This window comes from Mobula hypostoma, chromosome 21 (assembly GCF_963921235.1).
Source record: "Mobula hypostoma chromosome 21, sMobHyp1.1, whole genome shotgun sequence".
Classification (NCBI taxonomy): Eukaryota; Metazoa; Chordata; class Chondrichthyes; order Myliobatiformes; family Myliobatidae; genus Mobula; species Mobula hypostoma.
In genome coordinates, this window is record NC_086117.1 from 40,202,879 (window position 1) to 40,230,176 (window position 27,298).

The 27,298-nt window shown below is 42.3% G+C and overlaps 2 protein-coding genes across 2 annotated transcripts in view; one reads left to right on the top strand and one right to left on the bottom strand.

Moving 5' to 3' along the window:
• fut7 (fucosyltransferase 7) overlaps positions 1-1,116 on the top strand; it is a 114,804-nt gene extending 113,688 nt beyond the window's left edge. The window contains exon 5 of the mRNA XM_063074171.1: positions 847-1,116. Coding sequence (XP_062930241.1) covers positions 847-1,116 — 270 coding nt within the window. The remainder of the gene's footprint in view (positions 1-846) is intronic.
• Positions 1,117-2,131: 1,015 nt separating this feature from the next.
• LOC134359663 (POU domain, class 5, transcription factor 3-like) lies at positions 2,132-25,169 on the bottom strand. The gene is made up of 5 exons (XM_063073161.1): positions 24,516-25,169; positions 23,364-23,475; positions 10,488-10,618; positions 6,875-7,039; positions 2,132-2,374 (listed from the first exon to the last, which is right to left on the bottom strand). Exons 1-5 carry the CDS (start codon positions 25,167-25,169, stop codon positions 2,132-2,134), a joined length of 1,305 nt encoding a protein of 434 aa, XP_062929231.1.
• Positions 25,170-27,298: the final 2,129 nt, after the last annotated feature.

Genomic DNA, 27,298 nt, shown 5'->3' on the forward strand with positions numbered 1-27,298 from the left:
GTTCACAAGGTTAATTCCCAGGATGGCGGGACTGTCATATGTCGAAAGATTGGAGCGATTGGACTTGTATACTCTGGAATTTAGAAGGCTGAGAAGGGATCTCATTGAAACATATAAGATTATTAAGGGATTGGACATGCTGGAGGCAGGAAGCATGTTCCCGCTGATGGGTGAGTCCAGAACCAGAGGCCACAGTTTAAGAATTAGGGGTAGGCCATTTAGAACGGAGTTGAGGAAAAACTTTTTCACCCAGAGAGTGGTGGATAGATGGAATGCTCTGCCCCAGAAGGCTGTGGAGGCCAAGTCTCTGGATGCTTTCAAGAAAGAGATGGATAGAGCTCTTAAAAATAGCGGAATCAAAGGTTATGGGGATAAGGCAGGAACTGGATACTGATTGTGGATGATCAGCCATGATAACAGTGAATGGTGGTGCTAGCTCAAAGGGCCGAATGGCCTACTCCTGCACCTATTGTCTATTGCTGGAAACCTTCAACACACAATCGCTGGAAGTAGTCAGGAAGTTAGTGTGCATCCATGGAGGGGGAAAAAAAAAGTCAAAGTTTCAGGTAGATTGCCAACAGATTCAAGACTTGCTGCTCACAATTTCATCTTTACTAGTAAGCTTAGCCTCATTCTCCTTACCTAACACCAGGCAAGTCTACCTCCTCACCGTGGCAAACATCTCCTTCCTTAGTTACAGATTCAAAGCCTGAAAATGACCATTTCCCACCATTTTGTTTAATGGTGACCCGCTCCCCACCACCATTCACCCTCCCCCACCCACCCTTCTCAACGCCAATTTCCACTGGCAGCCCATTTATCAGTGATGCACCACCTCCACCCCAGGAAACTGACCCATCACGACCCCCGACACCGCCACCACCAAGGAACCCGCCCGCCCCGACACCGCCGCCACAAAGGAACCCGCCCGCCCCGACACCGCCGCCACAAAGGAACCCGCCCGCCCCGACACCGCCGCCACCAAGGAACCCGCCCGCCCCGACACCGCCGCCACAAAGGAACCCGCCCGCCCCGACACCACCACCACCACAAAGGAACCCACCCACCCCAATACCGCCACCACCAAGGAACCCGCCCACCCCAACACTACTATAAAGAAAGGAACCCACCCCAACATCACCCCGCAAAACGTTCACATTATCGGAAAGATCTTCTGCGTGACTTCACTAACCAATGCCTGTACATGTCTAGCACCACTCAGACCCTCTACTCATTAGGAGCACTGTACTAGAAGTTTTAGAACATATTTCCCCATTGTCATCTTCAAATCAGTCCATATATAGCATTTGGAAGAACGATTCTAATAGATCCCCAAGGTTTGAGTTCCACCTGCCCAAAGATCTGAACGCTACTCTGATCACCATTACAAGTCTCGTCCACCCTTCCTCATCTCCTATAATCCCCTATCGTGTGCCATTGAGTGACTACATTCGACTACCGGAGAACTTCCAGCAGACTCCACTGACTTGTATAATCCTTCAAAATGGAAAGGTTTTCAAAGCTTCTATTCCACAACAAGTTCCTCCCATAACTTGCTAAACAACAGCATCAAGACACCTTGTGATAAAAGAGATGCTCCACAATTCAAGGGACAAGTGGTATTAACACCTGAAAGATCAGTGGACTGAAAAGGCATTAAGATGGACATCGTATTTCCTCAGCAACTTTAAATGTTTTCAATTACTTTCTTCCTCTGATCCCTCGCGTTGAGGTAGGAGCTACAATTCCTTTGCCTGCAGTATTTAGTAGTTCCATCCCACTTGCCAATTAAGAAATATTGTAACCAACATCAAAACATTCACTTGCACTTCTCACAAAATTTGGAGGGGGACAAAGGTAAAAATCTCAGTACAATAAGTTAGACGATTTCCATTAAATATATTTTTATATAAAATGAAACTTGATAAAGTTCAGACCCCATTAGGGAAAAGAATTTTTTAAACAAATTTAAAAAATGAGACAATGTTAAAAGTCAGCAGCAGACAAATCCCCCTTTGACGTTTCTTAGACCCTAAAAAGTTTGAACAACTCAGGCAGTTTTTTACTGAAGGGTATCATTAGAATCAAATGTCCTTACAAGCAGATCAAAAGCATCCTACAAGTGATCATTTTAACTGTTGTGATTGGCCATGGAGACAGCAGGGTGCAGAGGCTGGGGAAAGGGAGACATATACAAAGGAGGGGGTACCAGTGCTGCACCGTATCCCTGGGTTACAGTGGGATCAGGCATCAGAGTACCAGGGGGCAGGCGAATCGGGCTTCCTTCATGAACCTCTACATCATTCTCTTCCATACAAGGGAGGGTCATCCTCTTTCCCTTCTGTCTTCTGTTACAAAACCAAACTCTGATCACCTAGCAAAAGATAAAAGTTTAATTCCAGTCAGTCACCGCCAACTTGAAACTTCAACCCAAAGTCCAAATACTCATGGAGTTTAACATTCTCTCCCATCATCTCAATGCACGTCCACCCCAGCAGAATCAATTAAAGTAGAAGTGACCAACTAGAAAATATTAGCCAAGAGTTGGTTGCAATGGCATTGCAGGAGGACAAACTTCTGTATTTGCACAAATCTGGTAATTGGAAGACAAGAGGCATAGACAGAGTGGACAGCCAGTGTCTTCTTCAAGGTGGTAATGGCCAATATGAGTGGGCATAATTTTAGTGTGGTTGGTAGAAAGTATGAGGGGCATCAGGGGTAGTTATTAAAAAACAAGCAGAGTGGTAGTCCATGGAACACTGCCAGAGGAGGTGGTGGAGGCAGATACATCTGGGATATTCAAGAGATGCAGATAGGCACATGGATGAAAGGAAAACAAAGCTGTGTGGGACAGAAGGGTCTTGGAGTAGGTTAAACAGTCAGTACAATATTGTGGGACGAAGAGCCTGTACTGTTCTATGTTTATGTTCTCTTCAAATGTTTCACTAATATTAAAATGCAAAAGGCAGAATTATGCAGTTTTGAAGGAAAATCAGATAACAAGACACCAAGAGATGGAGGAAGAGCATGGCTCGGTATGGCAACTGTTCTGCATATGACTGCAAAAAGACCTATTTGTGAACACTTCACATCATGGAAGACAGCATCCCCTCATGGACACTGACTATACTTCTTGCTGCCTCAGCAAAGTAGCCAGCTTTATCAAAATCCCCACCCACCCTGGGCATTCGATCTTCTCCCCTTTCCCACTAGGCAGAGGATACAAAAGTCTGAGAAAATTGGATTGAATGGACTATTTCTTACATCCTTCACATACACGAGTAAAAAACTTTACGTTACATCTCCATCTAAATGTGCCATGTGCAATCAGTAATTTATAATAAATAGAACAGTCAATGTAATACAGAGTACTCAAGTCAGCTTGAGTTCATCAGTCTGATGGCCTGGTGGAAGAAGCTGTCCCGGAGCCTGTTGGCCCTGGCTTTTCTGCTGCGGTCCTGCTTCCCAGATGGTAGCAGCTGGAATAGATTGTGATTGGGGTGGCTTGGGTCCCCAGTGATCCTACAAGGCTCAAAAACACTTTCTACCTGCTGCTGTAAGACTATTAAAGAATTGTATGATAGGTTGGACTCTGACCTCATCATCTACCTCATGATCTTGCAACTTATTGTTTACCTGCACTGTCGTTGCAGGTTATTCTACATGGGTATAGGTGGAGTTTGGAGGACGATGGCACCTAAGAGTGAATCCTTTGCTTGCATCTTCGGAAACCGTTCTATTTCTATCTTTAATATCTATATTTTCCCCCCTTTCAGGGTCCTTTCAAAGACCCTGACCCAGAGTTACACACTGATTATGGTCCTTCGTGGGAATGGGACCCGCTGTCAGGGTCTCATGATGGGCTGCTATTCGATATACCAAGGACGTGGCCGAGGAGACTAGTTTGCCTTCAGGGTTCTGGAATTGTGAGACTCTGGAGGCAGGCGGACTCTAGGTTGGTGCCTCAGCAGGAAATTGGTTTGTCGTGGGAGATGGAAGATTGAAAGCAGCAAGCTGGTTACCGGTTGTGGCCAAGGGACCCGAGCTCTTTGGGCACAGAGCTCGGAAAAGCGACGCAAGAGAATTTTAACATCGTAAATCAGCAAGTTGTTTTTTTATGAATACCCTCTCGCTGTGAAACGGGGACACCCCTTTTTCCCTTATTAGAGAAAGGGACAGCCTGTGGTATGTTGAATTACCAGGGGAACGAGTAGTCTTTGGGGTACTGCAATCACCCCTACTGATGTTTTACTGCATGTTTGAGTGCTCGGTGGAGGGCGCTGATGCTTTTTTTTTTGCTAGTGGGGAGGGGGAATCATTGTTTTGCTGCTGCTTTTGCATGGCGGGGGATCGGGGGGGGCTTTAGGGTTTAACATTTAACTGTTATTCATTCTTAGGGCACTCCTGTTTTCATTAACGGTTGTGAAGAAAAAGAATTTCAGGATGTATATTGTATACATTTGACATTAAATGTACCATTGAAATCTTATTGTTTTACTTTGTTCTACCTCAATGCATTTGATTGATTTGATCTGTATGAATAGTATGCAAGACAAGCTCTTCACTGTATCTCAGTACATGTGACAATAAACCAATTCCAACCTAGACAGTTAAGACTTTGTTTCTAATACAAAACAATGGTCCTCTGTACTCGAGCAATAATGTATGCTCAATGCAATAATGAATAAAAGCAAGAACTAGAGACTAATTATGTGCAAAATTGCACACTACCACCCTAGTTGTGGTACAAGCCATTCAGAAGGACAATATTGCCAACTCCAAACCTTCTCCATGGGTTAGACCATCAATTTCACCCGTATCCAATTATTAACATACAAATAATACTAAAACAAGATGAACTCAGACAACTGATATCTGATCTACCAGATATAAAGATCACAGTTGATCTGTCTAAACCAATTCCCAACAATTCCCAGTAACCTTCCTCCACTTTGCTTAAGTATAGCTAAAAACATTCATTCTTCAAAACAGCAGTGGACATAGAGATTCCCAAGAACAATCAGGAGAAGAAATATTAGCTCAACTCCAAATTAAGCTGCTTTTTTTTGGAAAGGCTGTAGCTCCCATTTCTAGATTCTCCCGCAAGAGGAGACATCCACTCCATATCCACCATGTCAAGCCCACTGAGGACTGTTGAATGCTCCAAACAAATCGCTCTCAATCCAGACCTGCTGAACTTTTCCCTCAAGGAAACTCATCAATTTCAGTTAGACTAGCAAACATCCTTGCTACTTCCAATGCATTTACATCCTTCCCCAAATAAGATCAATACTTTAAACCGTACATGTGTTGTAATCTCACTAGTGGTCTATACAACTGAAGTGCATCCTCCCCAATTTTCTTAAAACGAGCTTCTTTTCCTGATGAATGGTACATCATCCATTTCCAGATGGTGAAATAGGGTACTCACATCCCTCTGAATTATACAATTCATCACCATTTAGGTTATGTTTTTAGATTCTCTTAAAATTAGGTTTCAGATTTTACCCATAGTAGGGTCCATACTCTGCAATCCACTCTCCAAAATGTGCTCTACTTTCCAGATATGTGGCTGCTCACTTGACCTACCATCTTTGTAGCATGTCCTCTTTACAATTTACTTTCCAAGAAGCAACCACCCTTTCCCACCACACATGGACAATACACACTCAAATCCTCAACAGGTCCATGGTTTTCTATTAATCAGAAAATTGTCCACGCACATTATCTCAAACCATGAATTTTTTAAATTATCCACAAAAACTTTCAATTTGCATCTTTTCAAATGTCTAGAAATCCAGATAATTTATACCACATTTGGAGTAGTTTAACAAACACAATTACACTTTGAACCTTTGAGAAACATCCAGCTATAGACAAATTTCTTCCCTAAATGAAAACAAGTGAAACAAAAATCTAACATTGTTATCATTACCATCCATTACATATAACCATCCCTTGCTGATGTTCACTAACATGAAGGCATTATCATTCCTGAACTTTTACCTCCGTTTTTTCAGTGTTATGATTTTCAAACATGGAAACGGCAAAGCCCATTACAATCACCACCCTATTTGACTGACAAGTTGTCCTCCACGTTTCCTCATTTTTCCCCCCAATGCCGATGATCCAGTTCAACGCATTACTGCAGAAACATTTATCAAGCAATGTTTTCACACAGCACCTATCACAACTTCAAAATATTTCCATGGAATACTGCTGCCCTGAGAAGATGGAGGAATCACTGAATTCTCACAGGTTCAGCTATGTTAAAGCTAGGTCAGTTTTGAGGAAATATCTGCTTGAACATCAGGGAAACTCAATGAACTCCTTTTTTTTATTAAAAAAAACTGTTCAGGTTTGGACAAACAATAGAAATAGTCTTCAGACCCAACTACAAACTGGTTCCCAAGTCTTCAACACCATGTATTTAAATAATGCTTTCAAAATCTTGCCACTTACCTCAACCTGCCCATCATCACTGTTCAATAGTCTCCACAATGCTGCCTGAAATTCCTCCTCTTCCTCAGGTAATCTGGTGCCAGAAGCCCTGGATTGAACTGCTTTGCCAATGAGTACCCTCAGTACATTTGAGATCCATAAACTAATCGCCTGAGCTCGTGACTTCCTTAAGTTCACCCATTACCCTTCAGTACGTGGGGCTTTTTTTTTTTGAATGTACCATCCTTGCTTGCGGATCCCTCCATTAATTCATCCTTTGTTTTCAACCTATTAGTGAGTCCTTTCAATGAGGTGCCACGCTGCAATTCCCTCTCCAAACTTGCAGCATGGTATCAAATTCTTTCAAGACTAATTAACTATGTTAACATTACAACAATGCCAGCAGTCAAATGATAAAAGCAAAACCAGGCACCTCTTTATCTAATCGGAGGTCTTCTGCGATCTGGGAGATTTCATCACTGGTAGGCTTGGGACACTTCATGAAGTAGGTCTCCAGGTTTTTCTTCACTCCATTCTCAATGCTGGTTCTCCGCTTACGTTTTCTTGACTGGTCAAGAACTTGTTCCACGTTACAAATCTTGGCAGGTCAGAGGGAAGGAAAGGTTCAAAACCAATTCCACGAGGAATTCAACAATCAAAGTACAGAAAGAATATTTTAAATTCTTCTGGCAGGAATTCATTCACCGTTTAAAGTTGCTTAAAAACATCTCTTGGGGCAATACTAAAATAAACTGGAACTACAGCACCTTGCAACAGTATTCAGCCCCCAACCCCTTGTTAACATAAATGAGTATTGACCCAGGAATTTCATCAACTTAACTGAGAATTTTTATTTGTGAATCACATGCTGTTTTATTCCACCCCCACAGTAGAGCCCAAACAACAGGGAAATTTGTAAAGCATGGAAAACTAAAATTTCAAAAAACCGAAATGGCAGTAGTTCTAAAGTATTCATCGCTCAGTACGTAGTTGAGTCACCTCTCGCAGCTATCACAGCCAGTAGTCTTTTTGGACAAGTCTCAATTGACTTTACATGTGATTGTAACCCAGGTTAGGGTTGTAATGTTACAAAGACACAATGTTAGAAAGCTCCACCTGTGGAGGAATGAAAACGAGGTTTACTGAATTCTTTCTTTTTTTTTAAAAAAGAGCACTTGGAGGGGGGATAAAAGCTATGAGAATAAGGCATGGCGTGTTTTTTTTTATTAGTTATATTGTTATATACATTTTATTTATTGTTACACATATCATAATTTTTGTTGTATTTGACTAACCAGAACTGAAACTAAAGGTTAACTTTAATACTTAAGATTAGGAATTCAATTAGTTTCCCCAAGGATAAATAAAAAGGCAAACGTTAGTCTGTAAACCTTTAATGGGGAATAATACTAGATTTAATTAGAGAAATTGGGAGTAAAAGGTTATTCTAATAAATCTCACTGATTCTAATTAAAAGGGAACTTGGTTTTATTTGATAGTGATTTGGAACCTAGACAGAATGTTGGAATTTCAAATTGTTCTTGCTCATAAATATTGTGTATATTGCCCTTTTTATAATAACAACTTACCTCCAGAAGTGCACGTTTTCGATTCACTGCCTCCTTCTGATACCTAGAGCTTCTGATGGCCTATTAGCACCTAGTGTGCAGTACATGCAATTTGATTTTCTCAGTGCTGCAACCACTCACGAGATAAGACAAGCACTACAAAGGTGTTACATGGAGCAAGAATTGCCCATTCCTCCTTGCAAAATTGCTGAAACTGTGCCAGGTTAGTTGGGGAGCAGCAGCAGATGGCAATCAAGATGCTCTGGCAGTGTGCTTTGGGTCATAGTCCTCTTGAAAGATGAACTTCCATCCTAGTTTAAGCTTTCTCGCAGAGGCTAGTAGGTTTTTAATCTGGAATCTCCAGTCAGCAGCGTTCATCTTCCCCTCAGTCCTGACTGGATTTCCAGTCCTTGCTGCTGAAAAGCATCCTCACAAGATGATGCTACCTCCACCATACTTTACAGTAGGGATGGTGTTACCTGGCTGATGCCTACCATTAGATTTATATCACATGTACCGCTTAGTATTGAGGCCAAAAAGTTCCACTTCAGTCTTGTACAACCACAAGGCCTTCTTCCACATCTTTACAGTATCTTCTAAATGTCACTTTAGAAAGTCTTTAGGGGCAAGGTTATGCTTATTCAGCCAGGGCCACTCCTGCCGCTCTTCCATAAATACCCTTTTTGTGCAAGGCCTTAGAAATTGTGCAGAAATAGACCATCTTTAGTTGCAGCCACTGACATCTGCAGCTCACTCAGTGACTGTTGGCATCACCGTAGCCTCTCTTACAAGTGCAGTTCTTGCCTGGCGACCAAGTTCAGAGGGACAGCCTGACCTAGGCAGGGAGGCTGTGGTTTCATATTTTAAAATCAACTTTTTCCACAACGGACTGAAATAAGCTCCAAGATATGTTCAGTGTTTTTGAGATGATCTTGTACCTTTCCTCAGATTTGCACTTCTATTGTCATTTCCCTGACTTGTCTTGAATGCTCTTGCCTTCATTTTGGTTTGGTCTGTTGAAAATCTATCATACTGTTGGACCTTACAGAGAGAGGTAGCATTTATTCTTAAGTCATTGAAAACAAGTGATCCTCCAATTTAATACATCAACAAAATGGGTGAGTTGTTAAAAGTAATATACAGTACGCATCTGAGAAAGCTGGCTTAGTAATTACAAAGGGGATGAATACTTCTTCAGACTCAGTTTTAGTAAAGTTTTGAAGGTTCTTTTGATTTGACATGTTGCACAATGTTTTGCAGATTAGCTCAAAACCTCCTACTTCACTTTATGGTATCTAAATAGATAACTGAGGCAGTAAAATGATAAATTAATTGTGGGGGCTGAGTACTTTTTCAAGGCACTGACTAAACTGAAGTAAAGTTCCTATTCCTGTGCTCAATATTAAAGACCGAATAAAATCACAAGAGAAAGGGAAGGCACGTGTACAGTTTTTTTTTAATTCCCCCAGGGATGATAAATCAAGAATGAGAGGAAACAAGTTCAAGGGGAGAGACGACACAAGTTCAAGGGGAGAGATTTAATAGGGAGCTGAGCAGCAGTCTGTATAAGGAATGTGCTGCCAGAGGAAGTGGTTGAGGCAGGCACCCTAACAAGGTTTAAAAAGGTACTTGGACAGGTACATGGATAGGAAGTTTAGAAGAGAATAACCAAACATCAAAAGATGGTGCTTGATTAGAATGGGCATCATAGCAGAGAGTGAAGGTCCTGTTCTGATCCTGCTTGACCATAATTCAATGTAGCTGCTGTGATCTTATCAGTTTAGATATTTAGCACAAGGAACACTCAAACCATCCAATTTAGAAGGATTAAGTGTGCCATTCAACTGAGACATGGATTAAAAGGGTTTGGGGCACTACACCAACTTGATCTTGGGAAGTGAGGCACAGTTATGTTCACATCCAGGTGTCTACCTCAATGCTTCGGTGACCATTTCTAAATGACGATAAATGAGGACGGAGTGTCCTCATAATGTAATCTAATCTGCGTTCAATCCAGACCCGGTTGCTGCCCAATACACATAGCACCATGACCATGTGGATTTCCCCCAGCTGCTCAGGTTCTTCTCTCATATCCCATAGACATGCTGGTTGGGAGGTTAATTAGTCATTAAGATGCCCCTGGTGTCCAGTTGAGTAATAATATCTGGGGAGATTGTAATTACTCTCAATGATTGTCTGATGGTCAGTATGGACTAGATGGGCCAAAAGGCTCCTTTCCACGTGCATGATCCGTCAAGCTTTCAGGGAAGCTTGGGACTTGAATAACTGCATGACCATCAAGGACCACATTGCAATTCCATGCCACACTACAATCCTCACCACCTCTACCCAATCAGATGCCCAGCCAGAACTATTAAAACTTGAGCGATTTGCCCAGGTTCACCAGGAACAGGAAGGAGCTGTGCAGCTGCCCATCCAGTGACCTTACGGGCTTTACTTCCAGCAAGATGCACCTACCTCGTGCAGGTTGCCGTTGTTCTCGGCGTCATTCAGCCAGCGCTGAAGTATCGGCTTCAGCTTGCACATGTTTTTGAAGCTCAGCTGCAATGCTTCAAATCTGCAGATAGTGGTCTGACTGAACATCTTGCCTACAACAAAACAGGAAGAGCTTCCAATGGATGTCAAAATTGAATCAGACATATTAACTCTGACATATTATGAAATTAATTGTTTTATGGCAGCAAGACAAAACAATTACTACAAGTTAAAAAACAAAACAGGTAAATGGTGAGAGCGTAATCACAAACAGAAAATCTACAGATGCTAGAAATACAAGCAACACACACAAAATGCTGGAGGAACTCAGCAGGCCATGCCATGGAAAACAGTACAGTCAACATTTCAGGCAGAGACCATTCTGCAGGACCTCCTGAATTTTGTGTGTCTTGTTTAGTGAGGTAGTACTTATGGACCACAAATCTTGAATGCGGAAGGGAAGAAGATATTCTTAAAACTTAGTGCGCATCTTCAGGCTCCTGTACCTCTTCCCTGAGATGGCCCACAACTGTCCCCCACACCCCAAAATCTACACTACAATTACCCCTATCATGGGTTCCCAACCTAGGGTCCATGGACCCCTCAGGTAATGATAGGGATCCATGGCATAAAAAGGTTGGGAAACCCTTTGAGTCTAGATGCTCAGATGCACCATGACCTTTTCATAATATAATAATAAGGCAGGAGAAGATGGCGGCGCACCTGCATGTGTGCAGCCCACCAGTGAAAAATGATATCGTATCTGTTAAATGGTGGCTGTGGACAATTCTGATTTGATGGAGAATGGACGTGAAAGCACAGAGGAACATCTGGAGAAATTTCTGAAATGCCCATTCGCTGCTGTCATTACTGTGTGGTCGGGAATCTTTCGGAGGGTAGGCCCCAAAATCCCCGGCCTTGCCTGCCTTTGGTGACCGAGAAGGAGGTCGAATTGTTCAGACAGAGGTGGCGCTCAGTACTCGGTGTCGGAGAGCTGATCAGAGCTCGAAGTTTTCGGATGACTCAGAGTCGGATTGTGGTCAGCATGGCAGGGAAAGTTTTGATTCCTTCTCCCGTCTGCGTGAGATGTGGAACATTTGAGATGTGGAACTTTGAACTTTACTGTGCTCATGGACTTCAAGTTATGGTACTGTTACACTGTTTGTAACTATGTTATCATTACGTGGTTTTGTCAGTTTTTTCAGTCTTGGTCCGTCCTGTGTTTTGTGATATCACACCGGAGGAAATAATGTATCATTTCTTAATGCATGCATTACTAAATGACAATAAAATAGGACTACATGTCTTCATAATCATAATATTGTGAATTGGGACTTGGGTCAGCATATGCACTTGATCTGCAATGGTCCAGAAGCCCAGAACTTCCCTCATTATCAATCATGCTGCTAATTCACATTACAGAGAAAAATCTTGACCATGATCTTTACATCACTAACGAATTGCATAGAGCAAGCCCCTAAAGAAAACCCCACTGCACACAACCACTTAAATGAAACTCCTTTTGATCATTGCCACCACCACCCCCGCCACCGCACTTTTGTTCCCATAGAACTTTTAATCTGCTTTGACATTTTTCTTGGACCTTGTGAACTTATTTTCAGGATAAATTTTCCCTTGGCTGTCAAATGCCTTGCTGCAGTTCACCCAGACTACACAAAAACACGCCTCATTAATATTGGTTGATACCTCAAAATAAAGCAATTAGTTTGGGTAAATTAACCTTCTGAAATTATCAACTGCCCTCAATTAAATAGTGCCAATCCAAACTTCAATTTTATGTTATCCTTGAAACATTTTTACACTATTCATCAGCCACTAATTTATTCTGTAGTCATTTAGTGCGTTTAAACAATGGAAGAATACTAACATCCTCGGGTTACTGATCCACACCAATAGCTGTAAAAGTTTAAAAATATGATCAGGAGGACACAGGGTTTGAGCTTTTCATTGGGAGAAATTTACCCAGCTTCGATCTAGACCCAGCAATCCATCCACTTTTAAGAGATGTTGAGCTACTAATATTCTTCCATTAGGCTTATTTTTGACACCTCACCTTCTTTCTCAATAGTTTACATCACTGCTTTCATCTTTTAGGAAGTGGTGATGTTCATCAGAATAAAAAAACACAGCCACCACACAAGTTGTTGTTTTGGTTTCAAATGGGCTGCAACCTTTCACATTCATGGAGAAAACTTTAAGATTTGCTTCAACTTTAGCTAGTAATACTTATACTATGCACCTCTGCTTTCTCCAGTTGCCATTCTGTCACACATTTCCTTTAAAGATTATCCAACCCATTTTCTTCTTAAATACTTAAGTCTTCTTAGATCCAAGATTTTGCAGATTGGTCTGTCTTTGGCAATACACCGATTCAAATACTTTTGTCTTTTTCGTGACCCTCTCTCACTACTCTGACACCTAGCCGCTTCACATCACATACCCGCTTCCAGTCAGGGCTGTACAACAAAGCAGCCATTTAAACCCAACTCATCCATGCCAACCAGGATGCTCACTTACAACACTTCCATTTGTCTGCAAGCCTCTAAGCTTTTCCTACCCAAGTGCTTTCCAAAATGCCTTTAATTCCATCTGCTCCTACCACATCCTCAGGCAGTTCAATCTGTATAATCACCTTCAGATGTCCTTGAAATTGCTTCCCTCTGACCCGAAAACTGTGCTGTCTAGCGGTGGTCTTCCCACCACCCCCCCCCCCCCAAGACAATCCATGCCTCTCAGTTTTATAAACCTCAGAAAGGTCACTCATCAGCCTCCTAATTCCAGGGAGGACAAACAAAGTTTCTCAGGACACTATTCCAGACAATATCCTGGCAAATCTCTTCTGCCCTCTTTCCATTGCTACTACATCCTTCCATATGGCAGAGAGAATTGCACACAGTACTCCAGGGCACTGCCTGACCAATGTTTTGCACAGCTAAATCATGACATCCCAACTCTTGAACTCACTGATTCATCCACTCAATGCCGTCTTCACAAGTCTGTCCACCTGCATCACCATGTTCAGAAAATTATAAATCTGAAATGAGGTCCCTGTCATTTACTGTACATATTCTGAAGGCATTTGATACCCCAAAGTGCATTTCTCACACTTGGCTGGACTAAATTCTATCTGCCACCACTGCGTCCAACTTTCCAGTTGATAGGTCTCTATCCTTTCAGTGATAGAAAGGTAAAAATCAGTCCACTTACTTTCTCATCCAAGTCATATGATAAAGTGATTCCAGCTCTTAAAAATTTAGTCATAAAACCCCATTGACCACTGCCTCCATCTACACCTGCTAATGCCAAGCCAACTTTGGATCCAGTTTGACGACACACCATGGATACCTTATGCCCTCACCTTCCAAAACAACCTCCTTTACTGGACCTTGTCAGAGCTTTGCTAAAGTCCATGTAAATCAAATTGTTTCAGCCAAGGAAATCTGGCGCTACTCTTTAAAACATTTCCTGATAGTCTATCTTTTGCTAGGCATCTGCTAATCTAACCAAAATCTTTCATACCCAGATTAATTTCCCAAAACCTGTCCAGTACCACTTTTCTGCGCATGCAAGGCACTGATCAACATGTTATCCTATTAAGAACTCTGCACTTTCTATACTCATTCTCTGTCACCTCAATTTATGTTAGGCTTCTTCAAAAATAGCCCAACAAAAAAAGTTTCTGGTTATTTGACTTTCTACCTCATGACATAGAGTAGACCATTTACCACTTCTCTCAGTAAGATCCTTCATTACCATACTCCCACTTACAGTCCATTCTTATGTCCACCACCTGCCTTCCAACATTCCTGCCACCACGGATGACCTTATAGTAACCAATTAACCCGTCAACCTGCACAGCTTTGAGATGTGGAAAGAAACCAGAGCAACTGGACGTAAACCCACACGATCACGAGAAAGAAAGCAAACCCCAGACAAACAGCAGAGGTCAGGATGGAACCTGGGTCATTGGAGTCAAGGAGTCAGTAGTACCACCTGCTGCCGACTCTACAACCCCGATCTGTTGGTCTTTAGCACACGCCCCATTTTTATACCTGTTCAACTCAGCCTGATTTGTCTATTCTTCCCAGCACATCACCACCCTCCACAACTCTAATTCTTTTTTTTAAACTGCTGCTACACCCATCTATCATTTGCACAAAAGTCCTTCAAAGTTAAGATTCCATTCCAGTTTAACCTATGGTTTTATGATAGTCATGATGTTTTACTCCCATAGTTCAGTGCCTCCATTTACAAGACTCCTTACTTTAAAGGACTAGGCCCATTGCTCCTACACCACCTGTTAGTGCAAGTAAATCTGTGGTTTGCTTTCCACTTGTGAATCATGGGTATATCAATCACTTCCAGAGTACTAAATCCTTGTTTTTAAACTTTCATCCAATTCTATGAATCTACCTACCAATTCCATTCCTTTTTCCTGAGACGTCACTGGTATAGAGCACTGCTTTTGGCTGCTTAGCCACTCCAAGACCTTTCATCTGGCCCCATAGATGCTGCCTGACCTGCTGAGTTCTTGCAGCATTTTGAAAGCGTTACTCTGGATTTCCGGCATCTGCAGAATTTCTGGTGTTTGAGAATTTAGGACTTCTCATTATTCCTCAAATGTCTTGGCTGACTGCCCACTTCCACTACCTCCTTTCCTGATCTATCCCCATATCCCTCAACATTTAGCAATCTGTTAAATTAATTCAGTGACCAGACCTCAGGGGAAGAGAATGCCAAAGATTCATCATTCTGGGTGAAGAGATTTCGTCATAGTCCTAAACAGCCTGACCTTTCTGCTGAGATCATGGCCTCTAGCTCCACACTCAGTCCAGGGAAACATCTTCCCTGTTGAACCCTGAAGGAAAGGAAGTTTCAGTGAAACTTGTTTGTCTGAAGATTCTAGAATAGGGACTATGTGCAGGTCAAGGAACAAAGCGGGTATTTGTCAATATGATCTCATTCAAGTGCTATGAAAGAGCTACTGAAATCTGAAATACAAAATCCTGCCATAAATCACACAAGTGGTAAAATGCCACACTAGTATACTCCCCCTCCATGAATAAACATTTCAGAAAGGTGTTATTAAGCAGATTAACCAAGCTTTAGAATAGGAACCATACAGCTTTGAAGTGAAGGAAGAAAATATGGGAAGGGCAATTTAGCAAGTATGGAGAATTGGTACCTGCTGCATTGTAAGAGTTAGCAATGGAACGGGCAAATGCAAATATCAGTGAGGAACAATCCAGGGCAGATACCAAAAACTGATACAATGGAGCAAGTCCTCTTTGTCACTAATCAATTGGATATACATCCAACTGCTTTGTCTGGAGAATTCTAAATGATTCTCATCTTCAATTTTGCTGCATACTTCTCCCTCCATCATTTAAAATTTCAACACTTTTCACCAGAGTGTTCCATGGCCAAGTAAATGCTTCTGAAACATGGTGCGCAGTTTGGAGCTCTGCACCACTGAGGGTGATGGAAGCTAGACCATTAGGTGTGGACACAGACAATGTTTGAAAGATGGAGGAATTGAAGGTAATGGGGAACTGGAACAGAATTGAAGACAGCATAAACAATCCCTTGGAATGTCATGGTAGATGAGCAGCTTGATGGTACTTTTAAAAAATGTCCAAAGTACAGGTCATTCATTTCCCAACCAACACCTAATAATGTCCAGAATACTAGCAGCTCTGGATCTAAAGCAGCAAAGTATTACATTGCACCCACGTCTCACTCAACGGTTTAGCTTTAAACATCTCACTTAAACCATGACATCATATGGCATTCTGTAGAAAGATACCACATTTGTGTTTCTGATACAAGAAAGTAGCCCTTCGATCCAGGAAGAGAGCACACAAGTGAGCCATGCAGAAAATGTAGGAAGCTGAAATTACTTCGGAAATGCAAAAATAAAACTTGAGTTTGCAAACGCAGAGAACACAAGTTAGGAGTGGGAATGAAATCCTTAGCTTATGCATTCATTTAATAGGGAAAAGCAATAAAGATGGTGACATAAATGGGCTTAAAGAATTGTCTGAGTAAAGCCAGTGACAGCAAGCAGGGAAGGAACAGCTCAGCCAGTAGAGGTGCTACTTCATCTTCTGCAATGTAGCTTCAAGACTGACTACTGCTATATGAGACTTGTAACTAATTGTTCTTACCCCATTGTTCTGGCTTTGCCCACATACGTGCAGATTAATAAATTAAGTGGCCATTGAAAAGCACCACTTGTGTAGACAAGTTGTTGATCCTGGGTGTAGTTGATGGGAAAATGGGACGACTGAAATGGAATTAATATAAATGGGAACCTGATGGCCAACTTGGATTCAGTAGGCTAAAATGCCTTGAGTCTACACAGAATGACCACGGGACAAATCACTTCACCGCTGTGATGGTTGCCACTATCTTTCAGTTGAAGCTGGAGGATTGATAAAAGAGCAAATAGGCAGAAGGCTCTGAATAACAGGTTTAACAGAATGCTAGATGGAATGCAGGAATCAGGAACAGATCAGGCACAGACAAGCCACACTCAAATCTGTTTTGGTGGCACTAGTATCAGGATTAATGTCACTAGCATGTCATGAAATGGTTTTACAGCAGTACAATGCAAAATGCAATAATAAAAGCTGTGAATATAAATGTACTATGATTTATATATGCAATATATTTGTAATACACACATTAAATAGGTAGTGCAAAAAAAGTGTGAGGTAGTGGTCATGGGTTCTCAATGTCAATTCAGAAATCAAATGGCAGGGGAGAAAATGCTGTTCCTGAAACACTGAGTGTGCGCCTTTAGGCTCCTGTACCTCCTTCCTGTGATAGCAATGAGAAGATGGCACGTTCTGGCAGATGTGGGTCCTTAATGATGGATGTCTTTTTTTGAGGCAATCGAATGACTAAAACTTTTATCAATTGATTCAACTATTCTGTATGAACAGGTCTGAGTGAAGGGAGCATGCTGTAACCTTTACATTTATCGTATATTGTGTGAGAACATTTCACATTTCTCATTCTGAAGTAATCAAGGTCAACCAGGGTAGGGTAGTAGATGTGGTCTACATGGACCAGCAAGACTTTTGACAAGGCTCAGCATGGTAGGCAGCTATGAAACATTAGATTACATGGGTTTCAGGAAGGTCTGACTAATTGGACACAGAACTGGCTGGGATGAACTGGTAGGATGGTTGTTTTCGACCTGGTGGTCCAGGACTAATGGTTTTCTCCAGGGCTCAGTGCTGGGAAAATTGCAATCATCACTGGGCCAATGCATGAGAATGTACAAGGCATTGCAAGTTTGCTGATGACACCAAAATAAGCGTAAAGATAATTGTCTGGATTTAGAGAGGAATCCTAATCAGCTGGGTAAGTGGGCGAAGAGGCAGCAAATGGAGTTTAATTCAAAGGTGAAAGATGTTGCAGTTTTGGGAAGACATCGAGGGTAGGACTGGTACAGTGAATGGCAGCACCCGAGGTAATGATGTAGAACAGAGGCATTGAGAAGTACATGGTCCCGAACGTGGCATCACAGTGGTGCAGGTGGTTCTTGGCACACTAGTGTTCATCTGTCCGGGCACTGACTATAAAAATGGTGATGTTAGGTTGCAGTTGTGCACCATCTTTGTGAGGACATCTTTAGAATATTGTTTAGATTTAATCACCCTGCTATAGGATATACATCATTAAGCGTTAAAAGAATTTGGATGTACAAGGACGTTGCCATGACTCATGTCGAGGTTGAGCAGGCTGCGACTATTAGTTGGAGCATAGCAGAACAAGGGGTGATCTGATGGAGGTGTATTAAAATTATGAGAGGCATAAATAGAGAGATTGCTCAGATTTTCCTTCCCTCCCATCACCCCACCCCCTGAGTTTGGGAATCATGAACATGAGGTCATAGGTTTAAGGTGACAGAAGAGAAACTATGAACCCAAGCAGCAACCATTTTGCTGAGTGTGGTCGGTACAGAGGATGAGCTGCCAGAGGAAGAGATAGGCAGTACAATAATAACATTTAAAAGGTTCTTGGGAGACAGGGAACAGGAATATCTGGGGAAAGGGGTAAAAAGCACAAGGGCCATATATCAGAAATGGGATTAGCTTAGTTGGGAACCTTGTCAACATTGCTTACTTCTCTGCTTCATGCTGACAAACCAGGATTGAAGCCATCCCAAAATATAAACATTTTTAAAAGCAGACTATATCCAAACTAAGACAGCTCATCGCAGCTGCAGTCCCTCTGAATCACAACAGTGCCTCACCTAAAGCACGCCAGAAGGGAAAAATAAGGTATCCAGAGTCAGCTAGAACATTTGATACAAGACTCTTTGCGGCTCTATTAAAAATTACTTTTATTAGGAAGTTATTCAAGTAATCTCACCAATTTTGAGAGAGTTGAGAGAGTGGACAAAGTGGCAACCATTGCACGTATATAGCCTTCTGATACCCAAATAGTGAAAGGCACTGGTGGCCAGCTCAAGACACAAAGCTACCCATTAAACATGTTTACCTACCTTTGATCATTAAATGTTCTTCCCCCCATGTTAGTATCAAATTCCTTTCAAAGTGTTCTGTTCACATTCTGGACATTCCAACACAACTCACTGTATCAAAAATGCCATTGCCCATGAACTCAAATCTGTCCATTGCTTATAAACAAGTCAGAGTGAGTATCACTATCGAGGTCAGTATTTACTGTCCATTGACTCAAAGTTCATGAGCCACCTCTACTGTATGTCCTCTAGTGAAGGTGTTCCTAGAGTTGGGGAGAGTGTTCCAGGATTTAGTCCCAGCAAAGTATTTCCAAGGCAAAACAGTGTGTAACTGGATCAGAACCTGCATGTGATGGTGTTCAAGGCCTGATGCCCTTGGGCTTTTAACTGGTGGGAGGGCATGACATCAAAGTATGTCAGACTAGCCCATACAAGTAACTACAATGCATTTTATAGATGGCACGCAAGGCATTGACTGTGCGTTAGCAGTCAAGGGAATCAATGTTTCAGGTGGTAGACACTATGCTGCTTTGTTCCAAATGGTGTCAAGTTTGACAATTGATTAATCCGTCCTCACCAAGGCAAGTGCGTAATTCAGTCACACTCCTGACTTGTGCCCTGTAGATGGTGTCAGGACATGAGGCACTGCAGAATGCACGGTCTCTGCCCTGTGCTGGTAGCCATGGCTTTGGCACACCATCGGCCACTGCTCCAACAAGACTCCCTGATGCCACTGCTTGATAGCACAGCAGTTACTCACCTTGAAACTCACCCTTTAGTTCATGTCTGGACCAAGACTGATCAGGTCTAGAATGGTCCATCCAAAAATGTAAATTAGGCTGCGTTGATCTTAGAATTGCTGGTAACACCTATCATGTTATTGATGATTGACAGCAAACAGTAGAAATTAGAATGGAGTCATCTTGGAGCAGCTTGACTTGTTCCAGGCAGGACTTCAGCCCTACTGGACATCCAGTCCCAGACCCTTGGCCATATCCAGTGGTCTCAGCTCTTATCTTGAGATCACATGGTTGAATCAAATTGGCTGCTGAGGTAGTGGGGATCTCAAAGGGAAGTTTAAAGGGGTTGATTATTTGACAACTTTCAACATTGGTGCAAATATTTTAGCCTCACCTTAGTCACTCACATTGCATTATCCTTTATCTTGGGACATAATCCTGGCCCTGGTATTGTTGAGGCTGGGAATGCTTTTGGAACCTCCTGTTAGTTGTTTCATTTACCACCATTGGTCATGTCCATCTGTGGTCGGACTGTAAGGCTTCAATCTGATCTAGTGACTGCGAGATCATTGTCCATTACAAGCTGCCTAGCACAGTGCATTTCACTAGGTAGGCACGACATTCGTAGCTATGGTGCTATGAATGGTGCTGCTCCCAGCATGCCAAACTGTGCTTCCCATTGGTTTGGCCAAATATATGCCAGGCTACAATGTTACCATGTGGTGCACATTTTTGATGCTGATGGTCCATAGTGCCTCACCATTGTCCAGTTTTGAGCTTTTACGTCTGCTCGAGGGCAGGCTTCATTTAACATGTCTACTGCCACACTCGTAGAGTTTCCTCTGTCTGGACAGGATTTGTCTCTAAAGGACAATGCAATGTTCATTTGTCATGGACAGATGCATCTACTGTACAAAGAGTGATGAGGAAAAGGTCATACTGATTCAGTCACTACCTGCAATAGTTTAAATGTGTTATCAATGTTCTTCAGACAGTGGTTCTACAAAGTGGATAGTGAAGTCCCCAGCTGGAACACAACAAGCACTCGTGCCACTTTCAGTGTTTCTTCCATGTGTTGTTAGAGGAGCATTAACTCACCAGGTGAAGGAGGTTTGTCATAACCAAATGTGCCCACATCTGCCCTGTTAGTATGAAAGTTCATGGTCTGGATCCAAGGTCAACAATTCAATGGATTATCCCCCCCCCCCAGCTATTTTTAGCACCCACTGTGGAATAGGATGTCCTCAGGGATGCTGAAGGACTCTTGCAAACAGGGACATTTGCAGAATCATTATGGGACAGTTAATTTATAATAGAAACTGATCCCCAGGTGTTGAAGGAAATTGACTCTCCCCATCTGAATTCAGTATCCCACTCAAAACCAGGTAGTAGACCTGGTTCTATTCTGTTTGAACACAATGGTTGTGATGCAAGAGGAATTGAGCCATCTCAGAAGGCAGAACTATGAAGTCATCACTAGGCCAGATCGAACAAGGACTGCAGATCCTTCAGTGGAGGACATTGGTGAACTAGAAGCCATTTTAAACAATCCAGTAGTTTGTCATTCTTATCAAGACTTTTCTCTTAAGTATTTCAGATTTAAACTGATATTACAACTACCATGTGGGTTTTTTGATGGTATAGTTATCCTACGCATATACTAGCCTGATAACTTAACCAGTTACACCAGGCACCTTATCTTATCTCAGCCATGAATAACTCATTCTCCAAGAACTACTACTACACTGACAAATATACCAAAAAGGATCATTGAAGCTCTTCCATGCAAAGATTAAGAGAAATGCCACAACACAAAGTAACAGAATTGATTTCCAATTGTACAGAATTGAGATAGGTGAGGGAGGAAAATTCCTCCATGTTGCTTGGTGTGCTGTTATCCCCAAGCAGATAACTGCAGAGAGTCAGTGAAGGGTGCTTAAAGACAATATGCAATTCATTCTTATGAATAAAGAACATGTCAGGCTTATTTGTATAATATTCTAGCATGTGAAAAATATTAGTGCTCTGCTAGCCCATTTTTAATATGCTACATTGATTGGCAATCTCCCAATGTCTTCAGTTTAAATCCCTTTGCAAGCTTTCCCTATTGTTGCAATTGTCTCCAAGTGTACATCTTGCACCCTTTCTTGCTGCATATCATTTTCAATGCAACTCAGGTAATTGTTGGCTATGGACTAGTTGGCTTGGCTGGATATAAAGGCAGACAAGCCCACAAGACTACCATCCAATCAAAACCTTTGTTGCTTCTGAAGGATAAGACCAGCACATTGCACCCAGCATGTCACAGTTCATCCATCCCAATCCATCCTTTGATGGACACCAACCAAAAGCACCATCTCAGAACTTGAAAAGATTTGTACTGCACAAGAAAAGCAATTTCAATACTTTAGCATTAATGCAATCAACAAAGAGAATTTAGAATTTTAACGTCTTGAACACTTAATGAAAAGCCACTTTCTGCTACAAGATGAAATTTGCTAAACAAATTGCTTTGCATTTAAGGAGCTTAAGGGTTGTTTTGTCTAAGATCTCCAAGTCAAGAGAAAGGCTTATATTGAGGCCAACAGTAAAACAGGTCCGAATTTGCAGCATTAAAGCAAGTGGATATTTATATTCACACCTTTTGAGGGGAAAAAGAATCCACAGCACCTCTGGATATGATTGGCCACATTGGACAGTATGAAAATAAGGGAGTAGGGATTTAAGTAGAAAGTTAGGAATGTGAAGTGCTTTCTATTTTATAGTTAAACCAGTGGTCATTACAATGAAGGGCAGTGAGTGAACAAGAACTTGAACAAAATGCAAACAGCTAGTTCTGAATTATCTTATTTACAGGACAATGGCATAGAGAGCATTGCAATCAGCAAGCCTGAAGAAAATACACAATTATTGCAAAAGCAGATAGACTGAAGCACTGGAGACTGGTGATCTGATGTAGGGGAGTTAAGTAACAAAGTGGTAGCAGGTCATGAGGAATTGCCAAGTGTTGGACCCAGCCAGCTAGCTCATGGCCAGCAATTACTTTGGAATTACACAGACAACAATATATAGAAAGGGAAGGGGTTCCGAGTGCAAGATGTGGACTTGGAAGTAATTACAGAGACAGGGAAAACCTGCAAAGGGATTCAAGTTAGAAACTTTGGGAGACTAGGAAGCTATAGTAAGAACTGGGCTAAGTGGGACATGAAAAAGCAGGATATAAATAGCAGAATGTGAAGTAAATGAGCTCGAAGGCCTTGATGTTTACAACACCACAGCAATCTGCATTCGGAGTTTAATTAAACTGATCTTCCCTTATCAACATAGCTTCAAAAATAAATGAGAATTGCAACAGCATTGTCATCTAGCAGTCCACATGATCCCAGCTCCAGTCACCATCCCAAATTAAAACTGGAGATACAATGCAGAGTACATTTCAAATATCAGCTCAGCAAGATAGCTCGACAACTTGTTCCACACAGGCTTTATTAGCAAGATACAGTACACCATTAAGAGGATTATAGAATTAAATGGCTTAAACATCAATTGAACACAACTCTTTCCTGAAGGGAAGAATTTGGTGCTTGCCTATTCACCTACCATAGAGGTTCCCCAAAGCTAATCCAACATCAGCCTGAGTAAAGCCAAGTGTAATCCTCTTGTGCTTCAGTTCTTTGGCAAACTGCTCCATTTTCTCTTTGGTGGGATATTCCTTAAAGCACAGAGAATAGGTGGTGAAAATCAAAACACTACAGATGCTGAAAAGTTGAAATAAAAATAGAAAATGCCATAAGTATCTAGTTTAGGCAGCATCTACGAAAAGAAAAATTAACATTTTAGTTTGCTCTCCACAGATGCGGCCTGACCAAGCACTTCAGCATTATTTTGTACTAGAGAATAAAGCAGCAGGTTAAAAACTCAGAACTATTTTGAAGTTACACAAGTGGAGAGAAGGAAGCAAAAGACCACATTATTCAAAATAGTATCTTGCCTTAGAATCAAGTTGCTGTAGAACATTTGACAAGGTTTTAAATTTTGTTTAAAAATTAGTTTACAACCTTAACAAGAACCACAGAAAGCAAAACTTTTTGCACTATCAACACTGATCACTGCCCATTAAACCAAATACTAAAGGTCATTAAGTACACAATCAAATCGACAAATAACTGCAGAAACGGCCTATTCCACCATTTTATAAAGGCAACTAATTCTACTCAGACCCATACTCCGAGGCCCTTCCTTCCAATATCCAAGAAGCCAACCCAGTTCCAAATACCGTCTCTGGGGCAGAGGATTCTAAAGATTCACCAGTTCATGGAGTTGGGGTGTGCGGGGTGGAAGGAGGAAGAGAAGAGAGAAGATATTTCCCCTTCTACAATACAACCTAAAGGCAACAGACGGAAAAGCAGGTCAGCTTCACGCGCCCTACAAAGGTCAGAAACCTGGACCGTCTAACGCATTCCTCAAAACCCCTGCTGAAAGTGAGATCAAACTGCTTGTAGACCTCTGCTACATGAACTCTCAATCTCTTAACCCATCGCATCAGGGCCCTTGTCTAGCTCTATAAACCCAGTATCAAGTTCCACATTTTGTTTCATAATTCCCCTAAGTATAGGAATGATCTGAGTGGCATACAGTACAAACGCTTTTCAGTACCTGGATGCGTGTGAAAATAAAATATTTAGCCAAGAATGGAAAGGAACAAGAACCCTCCGAATTAGAAAGTTAGTTAGAAGGTTTATTGTAGGCTACCTCCTCGCTGTCGCTAGACTGTCCTTCCTCGCTGGTGGTGCCGGTGGACCCTGTGTTTGAAGATGCGGGCTGGCCGGTATCCCCCTGTAGCGTGGGGCTTGTGTACATCTGCGGAGGCGACGCGAAGCTTCCGAAACCGGGGTAAGACTGTCCGGAACCCCCGGCCGGGGACGAGTTGGAGGCGGCGACAGGCTGCCAGAAGCCGGCGCCGCTCCACCTGTGGCCATAGGAAGGATTCGGAGAGTTGTACCTCGCCTCTTGGGGGAAGATAGCGCTCTCCTTCTCCGTCTTGATCTCGGACCGGTTGAGGAGGGCCGAGGTACCAGCCAGCGGCGCTGGCGTGGGGTGCTGCCTCTGCGGCCAGTGTCCGGCTCCGGACGCCTCGGCTGGAGGTAACTGGTACCAATAGCTGGAGTGCGACATTGCCGCCTGTTCCCCCGACGCTGTCGCCTCACAGTGCCCGTATTCACTCTTCAGAGGTGGGAAAGGAAACAGATACTGGGCCGAAATGCCGTTGTAACCGGACTTGTAAAATTGCCCTCCCATATCCTGCAGAACCCCAGTGGGGAAAGGCAACAGTCCAGCCCTGTCCGGGGACTGAGCCGTCCCGTTCACGTTGGGACCTTGCCCAGGACTAATTGGCCTGCCAGACATCCTTCCAACACACAATCACTCACAGCACTCCCGCAAGACCCATCATTAAAGTGGTCATCCCAGCACTACAACATTCAGCTCATTGACCTGAGTCAGCAACCTGATTGGGTCAGTGTGTTAAGTGAAGCCCATTTCATTGGTGCTGGGGTTGGTTAGGGTGCGTGGAAAAGATCGAGGTGTAAATGAACTTGATGAGTTGAGCGTGCATTGAGACTGACGGTCTGCCCAACAACGCTCAGGGTCCTGAGCTCCCGCATGCAAAGAGATTCAATAAATGATCCAAATTTGAACGACGCCAATGACTCCCCCCCCCCCCACCAAAGGCTTCAAAAAAGAGCAAATAGTTTGAGCCCATTAACAATATTGTAAATTTAACGTGGGCAATTCGTCATAAACACGCCCAAAGCACTGGGTGAGCTGCAAGAGGTGAGGAATTATAACACACGTCGCTTTTCCTAGCGACCTGCAGGATCTTTATAGAATTCATTGGGACTCGTCTTTTTCCAGCGAAGTGCAAGATCTTTATGGAATCAATTGGGAATCACTTTTTCGAGCGATATGTAAGATCTTTTGGGGAATTATTTGGGAATCACTTCTTTTTTTCCCAGCGGCATGCAAGATCTCTTGTGATTTTATTTGTTTAATAATAACATTTTTAGAGCACTTCTCAGATAAACGATATAGTTCAAAGTATTTTACAATGGGATAAAATTCAAACATGGAAATAAAAGACAAGATGTTAGGTAAGGGATGTTATTCAGTATTGGAGTAGTCTGATCTGAAAATCCTTACACCTTATCAGGATGTTCCTCCTTGTACCCTCCACGGGGACCAAAGATCTTTCTCTGGATATAGTAAATAGATGATAGTATTGTGGTGATTTATTTATTGGCTGCGTGTCAGCAGGAACAGTGGGACAGAAACCTGCAGCGTCTCAAGGACAATGAATGAAAGGCGCCGCTTGGCCATTGTGTGCGTTTCCATCTCTGAGGTGGCGTTAATCCGCAGTTCTGTATCTGAGAAAAGAATGGGAACTCCCGGTGTTTCACTTCCGAAGAGAGACTGGCCCCCATTGCAGGACCTCAGATCAGTCTCCACAATACAACTCCAAACAAAAACTTCAAAACTGTCTTGCGAGGTGGATGCTCAAAGTGCCTCAAGGATCTTCGCCATATCGACCACAAATAATGATTTGGATTTTTCCCTTTGCGTTCTTTTATCTTTTATCCAAAATAAATAAAAAAAACATTAAATGCACCGCTTATTTGGAGAAAGATAGGGGCGTTAACGCAATAAACAAGGCGCGGTTTATTTAAATAGCCTGATAACCCATCTCACTTTTTTGATCCTAAACTTCACTCGGTGACCAACTTGAAATTTGAGAGCATAAACACAAGAGATTCTACAGATGTTGGAAATCCAGAGTAACATACATTAAAAGCTGAAGGAACTCAGCAGGCCAGGCAGCATCTATAGAAATGAATCAACAGCCGAGTTTCTGGCCGAAACCCTTCATCAGGTCTCGGCCCGAAACAACGACTGTTCACTCATTTCTATATAGGTTACCTGACCTGCTGAGTTCCTCCAGCATTTTGTGTCTGTTGCTCTTGAAACATGAGAGATCTGGGTTTCGTTCTCCCTTCCCCCAACATGTCTCGAGGACTCGGTCAACATTGTTGTCTCCTATTTACCGCCCTTTCGTCTCATAAACGGAGTTTCACTTTTTCACTTTGACGTTGTGGGATTTTGTGTGCGTCTAGCCGTATTAACTTAGAAAAAAAATCTGTAAATTACATTTTATTGATATTTGATTTCCGAAGCACTAAAACAAAATTGTGTTAATTTTCTCCTGCAGATCCCCAGGTGAGCCGGTTTTCAAAAGATCAGTTATCTTTCAACCAAGAGCATTAACTAAACCTGATTATCTGTTCTCATTATCTCACTTGCTGTTTGTGGGACTTGCTGTGTGAAGATTGGTTGCACTGATTGTCTAAGCTTCAGTGGTGATGACACTCCTGAAGTATTTAATTGTCTTTTTGTGAGCTTTTTTTGGTCATCTGTGGAAATGTATAGTATTTTTGTCAGCCTTTGGGATAGTGCTCCTGCGGGTGCTTTGCTGTGTTAAAGAT

Coding starts and splice junctions, on each gene's coding strand:
- LOC134359663 (XM_063073161.1), bottom strand. CDS start 25,169: ATGTCTGGCAGGCCAATTAGTCCTGGGCAAGGTCCCAACGTGAACGGG. Junction 23,476..24,515: donor AGTCTAGCGACAGCGAGGAG/GTAGCCTACAAT, acceptor CTGTGCTTTAAG/GAATATCCCACCAAAGAGAA. Junction 10,619..23,363: donor AGCTTTGGGGAACCTCTATG/GTAGGTGAATAG, acceptor GTTTTGTTGTAG/GCAAGATGTTCAGTCAGACC.